The 11,074-nt window shown below is 49.7% G+C and overlaps 1 protein-coding gene across 1 annotated transcript; it reads left to right on the top strand.

Annotated features, from left to right (window-relative positions):
- On the top strand, positions 7,400 to 10,347 carry LOC8057721 (U-box domain-containing protein 16). Its single transcript, XM_002458648.2, has one exon. The coding sequence runs from the start codon at positions 7,970 to 7,972 to the stop codon at positions 10,076 to 10,078; it is 2,109 nt and encodes a 702-aa protein (XP_002458693.2). The 5' UTR covers positions 7,400 to 7,969; the 3' UTR covers positions 10,079 to 10,347.

The following is an 11,074-nucleotide window of genomic DNA, read 5'->3' as shown; positions in this document are numbered from 1 at the left end:
AAACACAGAGGCGGCGATTGGTGAGCAAAGCCACAGCCACGGGTCGGGGGTCCCAGCGCACGCGGCACGCCAATTTGGCAATTTGCTCGGCCCGGACCCGGATTCTTTCGTCCGGTGAGGTGTCTCTTCCCTTCCCCATGGGCCACGGCGGTGTCGGGGCGGCCAGGCACTTGGAAAACTTTAACGGCTCCACTGCGGCGCTGCACGCACCTGCGCCCGCTCCACCATTTCCTCCTTCGCGGCAGCAGCATATCGTCTACCTGCCGCTGCCGCGCCCCAGCCCTATGCTCCGCGCCTAGCTCGCGGCTGCACCGCCAACGACGCGCGCCGAGATGTTTTTCCTGCAGCAGTGCCTAGTGGCGGAGGGAAGGGGGGGGCTGAGGGGGGCCTGGCACCCCCCAACTTTCTCATAACTCCCTTAATACATACTCTAAATTAGGTGCTTAATTGTCTAATTAACTAGTTATAATGATATTATCTGTACTAAGATTTTTATTCTTATTTCATATTGATCTCTAATAGTTTCTTATATAAATAAAATCTAGATCTTTCTAATATTTTCTTCATATTTTTTATTTTTATTATTGCCTATCAAACATTAGTTTGTCTCCTACCACACACTCTAATTAGCTAGTTAATTGAAAATCAGCGTTTTTTTTGTTGAATCCTTTTGAATTGATCTCCAACAATGGGATCTATATTATTTAGCATTAGTCTTCCTATTATCTTTCTTATCTCCTATGTTTCTATCATTATTCGTCTAAATTCTAAATGGTCATTAAGTACGTGTACTCAACTTTTAAACACTAACAGTGGTATGGTGTTTTGGTTTAACCTTCTATTTAAATGACCATTTTACCCGTTTAAGTGATCGCCTTGTCTGAGGCTAAAAGATATGTAACTGATTGTTTGTCATTTGATGTTAGGATCTAGTACTAATTAATTTTGCCCCCGTTTAACTACTTGTTTTACTGTGATTCTTTTCCTGGCCAAAGAAATAGATTGATCAGGTAAAGGTTAGGGGCTTGAGAATAATTAATTTCTCTTTATTTTTTCTGCTTTTTTGTCGCAAATATTTATTTTGGTGCTATGTACACCTTTGTCATGTAATATTTTGACACACATGATTGTTTTTGATTTGCACGGCCCCCCTATGTTCAAATCCTGGCTCCGCCCCCTGGCAGTGCCACTCGTGCCGATGCAACTACTCCGGGCCGGAGTCCGGTCTACGTACTCGCAACTGCTACAAAAATTGTCTTGATCGGGTCAGCCCTTTTTCTGTGTTAGTATAGTAGGGTACAGGCAGGCAGTACAGGTACATGCATGCACGCCCAGCCGTCTCCTCCGACTGCTCTACCTAAAAGGTGTATCCATGACCATGACACCCTGGAGATTGATACGGGGGATGGGGCTACCCATAAGCGTCGTGCAAGATTTCTTGTTATCATGTACCGATACCGTCAGTACCGACGTCCGACGAGCCCCCCAGTTATTCTCCCGTCCATACACCTGTCCCTTCTCTCTCTCTCTCTCTCTCCCTCTCAAGTATCAGGAAGTTGTTTCTTGGTAGGAGTTGCTGGTTCTGTACAAGCTTTCCCTTCACCCAGATGCAGCCAAGAGGAAAAACAGTTGGGCAAACATTTGTTGTGGGTCTGGCTTTTCACTTTTTCAGCAGTAGAGATATTTTTGCAATAGTAGGAGTAGTATTTGTTGTGGGTTTGGCTTTTCAGCGAGGCTAGGAATATCAATGGATGGTTATTACGTATTGTTCTCCTTTTTTTTTCCCTTTTGTGATGATGGGTGCTATAGAAACGAACCTTTATCTGGTGGCGTCTAATTGATGACAGTGTGCGAGTACTGATAAGTACTGATCGGGGGGAAACAAAGGTACAGTACAGATATAGGTATTGATGGCTTCTTAAAGATGAAGAAACGCATGCAAGCTCACAGTGTCATGATTAGGTGCCTAATTGGCTCCACTAAAATTTCTTTAATGATAGATTAGGTGCAACATCAGGGACCCCCCTATAGTTATACATTTATACCACAAAATAGTACAATCATTCGTAGGATAAAAATAAAACGCACAATTTGACTAACAATATTCAACGTCTGCTATAACCACCGCAACAGAGAGAGCAGAAATATAGGTGGAAAAGAAATAAGGGAATATCTGACAATGAAATCAGTAGACGTGTGCAGAATATTGCATTGCATGGCAACCACTATTTAAATAACTCGACCGACGTTTACTTTTGTGTCCCTGTTCGACGTACGCACGATTAAGAGCATCTCCAACACTTATACAATTGGAATTTGTCATTTGTTGGAGTTTGCCAAGTCCCTAAACGTTGTGCCAAAGGAAAAATAAGTTTATCTCCAAGTGTTTGTCATTTTTGACTTGGCATTTTCCAAAATAATGGACCCAACTATTTTTGTCCGGGAATATTTCATCTTCGCGGGAAATTCTCTCGTGCGTCGCGGGGCACTTTCTTTTCCGTGCGCAATTCCTTCGCCCGTCGCGCGCAATTCCTTCGCCCATCGCCGCCAATTCTCTCGTACGTCGCGCGGCCGTGTTCATCCCGCAAGTCCACGTCGCCGCTTGGTCCAGGTCGTCGAGTTCCGATCTCGTCGCTGCGATCGATCTCCTAGGCTCGCGTCGCTGCAACAAAACGAGGCGGTGATGGATCTCCTAGCCTCGCGCCGCTGCAAGAAAAGGAGGCGGCGATGGATCTCCTTCGTCCCCGCGCGAAGAAAGGAGGCGGCGCGTGGGGGAAAGAAAAGAGTCACGCGCGGGGAGGAGTCGTATCGCGGGAAACTACAGCGACGTGGGGAGTACGGGCATGACAAAGAGTCCAAGATTCTCAGGATATCAAAATTGCCAAGCCATTGTGCCTATGCAAAAATGCCAAGTTTAGTCCATCAAATGCCAAGTTTGCCAAAATGCATAAATCAAATGCAAAACTGTTGGAGAGCAATTTTTAAGGTTTTTGGCAAATTTCAAGAATGCAAAGTCCCATTGCATAACTGTTGGAGATGCTCAATAGAAAAAAAATATTCCAAACACTCTCTTCAATCCACAAAGGTGAAAGCCCTCCTAAAAACATACAGGGGAGTTAAAAAAAATAAAACGATGCACACCCATAGGTTATCCGCATACGTACTTTGTACCAAAAATTGAGTTACAAACTCAATCTAGAAAAAAAATACGGAAATGAAAAAAATTCATATGTATATACCCTACAAGACAGAAATTATGGGAATTTGTTTTGTACTAGTGGGAGAAGTGCCCGAAATTTTGTTATTGATTTTTTATAAGATGATGATGTGTATGCGTCTCAACTATTGTGATAAAGCGTTTATAGATGAATTATGAGTTCTCCAAGTGGCTATAAAAAATATGCATGGTTTATCTATGACTACACAAAATTCATGGAAAAAATTGTTCTGCAACTTTAAAAGCATCTTATTATACTTGATTAAACGTGTCCACAAATACATTTATAATTTATAAATCTCATGGCACTTAACAGAACAATTCCACTAATTAACCATGCTATTGGAGAAGGCACTATCCGATCGTTTCCATCTTTAGCTAGGAAAGAGTCACAAGCCCCCTAGCACATGCTAACAACAATTGCAATAAACTCTTTATATCCTTCTGTATCAATAAGATATAGATTTTTCGTGAAAAAAACATCCAGCAACTTCTTAAATTAGACCTTCAAATATTGTTGGACTTTATTTCTGATTTCTCGGCCAGAGATGGAGTGAAGAGGATGGCCCTTTGAAGCAGATAACGAGATACAGAGAACTCATTGTATGGTGAAAAGATATAGATAGCGGGTTTTATTCAAGTTTTCCAAATGAGGATTTAAAGAGTGAGTTTAAGAAAAAAACTCTTGGAGACACTCTAAGAGTCTCTTTATATCCTTCCATATTAATACGAGCAGAGATTTCGAGAAAAAATCCCCTCCATCAACTCCCTCCATTAGATCTCTAAATGTTGACATCCTATATTTCTAGTTTCTCGCTAGCCAAAGATGAAGGATGAAATTGACTCTCCAAGGTGCACATAGATATAGAGAAGCTGTTGAGGGTGAAAAGATATATACTACCTCCATCCCAAGTTAACTGTCGTTGTTGATTTTTGTGCCATAAGTTTAACTCGTTTTGTAGATAATACGTGCAATATTTGTATCTCTAAATGAATTTGTTAAGAAACTAGATTCAAAGATCTTTCCAATGATACTAACTTATACCATAAATATCGGTATTTCTTATATATATTTAGTGAAAGTTGTTTCTTGAGAAGTGCAAACGAAAGTTATTTTGGGACGGAGAGAGTATAATATTTTTTTTCAAATGACTCTTCAATAAGGAATTAGAGGGTGTGTTTAAGACAAATTGTTAGAGATAGCCTAAAAGTGACTCCAATTGCTTGTTTATATCCTTTCATATTAATATAAATAGTAATTTTGGTGAAAATTTCCTCTAACAGCTTTTCAATTAGAAGCCTATTTGGTTGGTGATCACAAGTCATGCCACATTTTCATCGGCAATTGTTTGCTTCTCACAACTATGGCTCGCTATACTTTTCTAACACTTTGTTCCACATGTTATAGACTCGTTCTCTCACCAAACTTTAACACAAGTGTGGTTTTTATTTTGCTCACCACACTTTCTTTTATAGCTATATTTTGCTGAAGGTTAGATATGACAAATTACGACACCAACTAAACAGACCCTAGACTCAAAACGTTGTCATCCTCTAAAGTTTCTCGCAGACCAAAGATAGATAGCAGCCGACTCTGTGTAGAGGAGTTATTGGAGGATGGAAGATACATATAGCAACTTTACTTTAATGACTAAATGAGGATACGGAGACAGAGTTTAAGAAAGAATATTGGAAGCCAATACCGCTGCTATGAAATTAGGCGCCGCTGCAAAGTTAATCGACATTCAGATACTGCTGCCTGCAGCTATCGATTTCACGTCCGCGCTGTTTAAATTGATTATCCACGAAAGCCAGGTGAAGCAAAGGGACTGTCGTATGTTAATGCAAAGTATTAGGCCATGACATGTTGCCGCTGCACGGCTGCGTCTGCCGGCCGTCTGGTCACCAGCCCACTTACTACCTGATCAGCACCAACCAAACCCGTCGTCGTGCGCGCTGATGTGGCTGCTGACACGCCGGCCAGCCGCCAGCCGGCGAAAAGCCTCGCCACCACCGCGGTCGCGCGGTCACTTTCGTCTTTCGTGGCGCGGACCAGCGCTTACTGCGAACTAGGAGACCCAAGAAAGCGGTCAGCCCTCCCACCGCTTGATACCGAAAAGAACGCGCACGTGAAGCGAATTGCGGAAATCGGTCGTCACGTTCCCTGCACCAGCGCGAACATCTAATCTAATTCTAAGTAATCAGACACCGCGTGCGTGGTGACCTGCTCCAGATGATCAAGGGATCGGCATGCTAGTTGCGGATGGCCGAACGGCGGCAGCCGGGGCGGACAGGTGAAAAGGTGGTCGGACCACACCAGCCGGGCGCCGGCCGGCGGCGCGGTGGGACGTGGACGTGGGTCGTGTGGCCGCAGCTCGCTGGCCTGTTCGGAATGGCGTGTGCGCTTGGAATTCCGATCGAGTCAAATGACGATTGCTTGTTCCACATGGCATCGCCCGTCCGTAATTACTGTTCGCGGCAACCGCTCTTGTTCTTTTTCTGCATCCGTCTGGCCCCGCGTTTGGATGTTATCGAATGCTGCTGCTGCCTGTAGTATCACTCCCTGTCTGGACTCTGGACTTCTGGATGGGAAAAAAAAATTGAAGAAGGAAACATTGCTCTGCAGAAAACTCAATTTCTGACCGTGTCATCATCATCAGCAAGATAATATGCGATTGGAAACAGCACATGGCGAAGGAAGCCAGGTTAGCCTGATTGTCTACTACTAGTCGCTCAGCTCGGGTAGAAAATATCCGGTATTGTCGGATCCAATCATCCAAGTGGCAGTCGGACTGTTCAATGTGGAAGCCGTTGTCTGCCACGAAGGCACATTCACATTCGATCGACCAGTCGCCTGCTCTGACCAGAACAAATGTAATACTCCCTCCGTCCCAAATTATAAGTTATTCTAAAAATCTTATAGAATAAAAGTTTTTTTTAAGTTTGAACAAATTTATATTACAAAATAATAATAATTTTAGTACCAATCAAGTATCATTAGATTCTTTGTTAGTTATATTTTCATAGTGTACCTAATTTATGACATAAATCTTTATATTTCTCTATATATTTTTGGTCAAACTTTAAAATGCTTTGATTTATAGTTTGAAACCGAGAGAGTAGTAATTACTAATCTCACAGCTAAGGTCTTGTTTACTTCGCGAAATTTCTTGGATCTGGCTCATGTAGTATTTTTCATTTTATTTGATAATTAGTGTCTAATCATTAACTAATTAGACTAAAAAAATTTGTCTTATAAATTATATGTAAACTGTATAATTAGTTATTTTTATTTATATTTAATGTTTCATGCATGCCGGCATGTGCGTAAAGATTCAATTTAGGCTCAAAAGATTCGTCTCACAAATTACATGTAAACTGTACAATTAGTTATTTTTTATTTATATTTAATATTAAAATTCAATGTGATGGGATGAAAAGAAAAATTTTGGGAACTAAACAGGGCTTAAGGTACGTGGAACACAGGGTTTTTCACATGGATGGATCATTCCTCCGCTGGGATCATTCCATTCCATCATGGATGCATCATGATATCCCGGTTAACCTAGCAAAACCTGTGCTTACACTGGAGTTTAATATCACACATGCCGTCCATCTGCAAGGATTTACTACAGGCAAAGCAATGCTTCCAGTGGAGATGTTCTTAAGATATGGTATGGTTGTTTCGTGTAAAGTCCCAGTATAGATGTAAGGCCAGTCTCAATGGGGGTTTCACCAGGATGTTATGCACATTTATTAGAGCGTCATGTCACCAAAACTGCACTTTTTGCATGAAACGAAGAAGAGAGAGAACGAAGTAGTTTCACCATGGTGAAACTCCGCTGGCGTTGTTTCCCACGCGGTGAAACATGATGAAATCCCCACTGAGGACTAAATCGTTTCACCATCTTGCATGTGATCCAATCATTTTGCAGTAATTAAATGCTTTGCCCAGCCTTGGAAACATCAAGGTGAAACTCATGCATTGTGGAGGTTGTTTCATTGTTCGTTTCATTGATGCTCTGTCAGCAGATTTGTTTTGGAAACAGTGCATTAAAACGGGCTATTGAGACTGGCCTAATACTAACAAAGAGAGGTAAACGATACTTAAACAACCGAAGCACCCTTGGATTCTCGCGAGCCCCATGCTGGCTGTGGCCTGGCCATGGTCCTCCACTGCTACTATACTATAGGCGGGATCTCATTCTCGTGCACCTTCACCCCCTGCTGTCGGCCGTCAACGCACTGTTTGCATGCTTCGCCTTCCCCTCCCCGCGCTCAAGCCCGCCAGCCGCCGACGTGATCCAATCAAGGCGGGGCTGAGTCATCCTCGACCCATCCGGGAGCACTTCTCGTCCCAGCCCTCCATCCCGTCTCCATCCGACGCCCGCCCACGGCTCTCAGCCCGTTTTCCAATCATCTTCCCTCGCAGTCGCAGACGGAGAGAGCTGCCGGAAATATATTAAACCTAAACCCCGATCAGAGCATCACCATTAAACTAAGCGCATGAAACGCAACCATCACAGTAGAAAGATAAGCAAAGCAACCCTCTCATGCGGGTAGGGATTCCTTCCAGCTCTCATCAGCCATCTGCACACGCCTACCGCGCCCGCCATTTATAAGCCCCTCGTCCACTCTCTTTCTCTGTCTTCGCCTCGCCGCTCCGCCATCGTACGCACGCCATCCCCACTAAACCAGCCGTTTCTGTAGGTGTTAGTTATACCACGCTCGGCAGCTGCTGTTCCAACTCCAATGGCCATGCCCAACCCACGGGCGGTGTTGACCTCCGCGCCGTCACCGCCCGCCGCCTGCTCCTCCTCCTGGTCGGCGGCGGCGGAGTTCATGGCGCCGGCAACGCCTCCGTCGCCGTCCGACGGGGAGCTGCTGCGCTCGCTGCACCGCCTGGCGCGGGACCTGTCCGCGACGGCCGCAGAGACGCCGGCCCCGTTCCTGCGCGCCGCGCTCGCGTCCATCACCAGGCGGTCCAGGCTCCTGGCCGCCGCGTTCGACGACCTCGTCCTGTGCGCCGCGGCGGCCGAGGAGGGCATGCCCCGGTCCGCGTCGCTGTGCCTCCGCGAGGTGCTCCTCGTGCTGCAGCGGTTCAAGGCGTTGGCCGCCGACTGCGCCGCGCGGAGCCGGATGCGGCTGCTGCTGCAGTCGGACGAGATCGAGGAGGAGGTCAGGGAGCTGCACCAGGAAATGGCCACGCTGCTCGACCTCCTGCCGGGCGTCGAGCTGGGCCTCGCCGAGGACGTCATGGACCTACTCGACCTCGCGTCGCGCCAGTGCCGGCGGTTCGCGCCGTCTGTGTCGGTCCAGGCCGAGCAGGCTCTCAAGGCCAGAGTGCTCTCGCTGATACAGGAGATTGAGCGGGAGATCGTGCCGGAGCGGGAGAGGCTGCGGGAGATCCTGGAGGAGGTGGGCATCAACGACTCGGCGACCTGCGGCGAAGAGATCGAGAGCCTCGAGCGGGAGATCGGTGAAAACCGCGCCTCGGAGAGGTGGACGGACGCCATGATCGCGCTCGTCGGCCTGCTGCGGTACGCCAAGTGCGTCCTGTTCAGCGCCACGCCCCGGCCTTCTTCGGATTCCAAGCCGGACCCCGAGGTCGACGAGGAAGGGGAGCCTCCGGCGCCGCCGCCGGACTTCCGCTGCCCCATCACCCTCGATATCATGCGCGAGCCCGTCGTCGTCGCCAGCGGGCAGACGTACGACCGGGAGTCCATCTTCCGGTGGTTCGACTCCGGCAAGTCAACGTGCCCCAAGACAGGGCAGGTGCTTACCGTTCTGGAGCTCGTGCCCAACAAGGCGCTCAAGAACCTCATCGCCAAGTGGTGCCGGGAGAACGGCGTCGCCATGGAGAGCAGCGAGGCGAGCAAGAGCGAGCCTGCGCAGGCGGTGGCCGCGAACAAGGCCGCGCTGGAGGCGGCGCGCATGACGGCGTCGTTCCTCGTGAAGAAGCTCGCCATCTGTTTCTCCCCTGACGCGGCCAACCGCGTGGTGCACGAGATCCGGCTGCTGTCCAAGACCGGCGCCGACAGCCGCGCGTTCGTCGGTGAGGCCGGAGCCGTGCCGCTGCTGGTGCCCCTGCTCTACTCCGAGGACGCCGGGCTGCAGCTGAACGCCGTCACGGCGCTGCTCAACCTCTCCATCCTCGAGGCCAACAAGAAGCGCATCATGCACGCCGAGGGCGCCGTGGAGGCGGTCGCCCACATCCTGAGCTCCGGCGCGACGTGGCGCGCCAAGGAGAATGCGGCGGCCGCCGTGCTCAGCCTGGCGTCCGTCCACACCTACCGGCGCCGCCTCGGCCGGAACCTGTCCATCGTGGAGAAGCTCGTGCACCTGGTCCGCACCGGCCCGACGAGCACCAAGAAAGACGCGCTGGCCGCGCTGCTGTCGCTGGCGGGCGAGAGGGAGAACGTGGGAAAGCTCGTGGACGCCGGCGTCGCGCAGGCGGCGCTGTCCGCGATCAGCGAGGAGGAGACCGCGGCCGCGGTGCTGGCCGCGCTGGCGAAGCGCGGCGGCGCGGAGGCGATCGTGGGCATCGACGGCGCCGTGGCGCGTCTTGTGGCCGAGATGCGGCGCGGCACGGAGTGGGGCCGGGAGAACGCGACGGCGGCGCTGGTGCTCCTGTGCCGGCGGCTGGGCGCGCGCGCGGTGACGCAGGTGATGGCCGTGCCCGGCGTGGAGTGGGCCATCTGGGAGCTGATGGGCACCGGCACGGACCGCGCACGCCGCAAGGCCGCGTCGCTCGGCAGGATATGCCGCCGGTGGGCCGCCGCCTCGGCCGCCGACGGCGAGCGGGGCAGCGTGTGCCCGGCCGCCAGCACCGTCGTGCCTCCGGCCATGATGGCGTCGTAATCAAGGCTAGCCAAGGGCAATGCCGGATAGGATATTAAAGCTCATTTTTTCCCCTCTCTTCTCCTCCTCATGATGTACAAAGTTTGCTTAGGCTGTCACGATTCTTTGATCAGAGAGTGATAATGGTGAGTGGTTGATCAACTGTGCATACACGGAGCTCTTACTGTACCAATGTAGTTTTCCTCTATCTCCACCGAAATTTCTTATTCTTCATCCGCGGCTCTAAAAAAATATACTTATATAGTACTACAATGGAAATGGCTTTTGTATTTGACTCCATTTGCTGATCTGTGGGCTGTCGCGACGTCTGAGCTACTGTTCGATACCGAGGGAAAGCAACGGGGATTTGTTCCGATTTGCCAAGTGATGGGGCCAGGCCGTCTGCTTTGCTCCGTGATCCAACGTAACAGAAGCTGAAGCCGCGACGAAGCATTGCGCTTTTAGCTTCGGGTTATCATTGATGGGGCCTCCCGCTCCGTGCTCTGCGCGAGTGATTGCCGGTGGATGATGATCGGGACCAGGAACCAGACACCCTTCCTTTTCCCTCTGCGAGGAGCATTGCTGGCTGGCGCGAACATGTGATTTGCGAGGAGCAGACACTGCACGGTACGGGTAATCTGGTACTACTCCACAACCGGCTCGCGGGCAGGTGCGGACGCCACGGGCTGGCGGGCAGGTGGCCAGGTGCGGACACCGGACGGTTCGTTGCAGCGACCAGCGAAGCGCCGCGCAGCCGGTGGTGCGCACGGCGGCCGGTTCCGTGCCGCCGGCTGCCGACCAGCCCGTGGTTTCTTTTTGGGAGGATTTGATGATGCGGCCGGACAGGACACCTTTGGATCATTTTTTGTGCGAGTGCGCGGCTCGTCCTCGTTCTCTTTCAGCTTGCCGAATTTGACCTGCCCATCTCGATCAAGCCGGGCGCTTTCGCGGAGTAGTAGATGGCCTGGGTTCAAGAATATCTTACCAAGCACGGAAGCAAGCATCCTTCCTATGTGT

This window comes from Sorghum bicolor, chromosome 3 (assembly GCF_000003195.3).
Source record: "Sorghum bicolor cultivar BTx623 chromosome 3, Sorghum_bicolor_NCBIv3, whole genome shotgun sequence".
NCBI lineage: Eukaryota > Viridiplantae > Streptophyta > Magnoliopsida > Poales > Poaceae > Sorghum > Sorghum bicolor.
The sequence above is the reverse complement of the archived record's forward strand: the minus strand, read 5'-3'. Positions and strand labels throughout refer to the sequence as shown.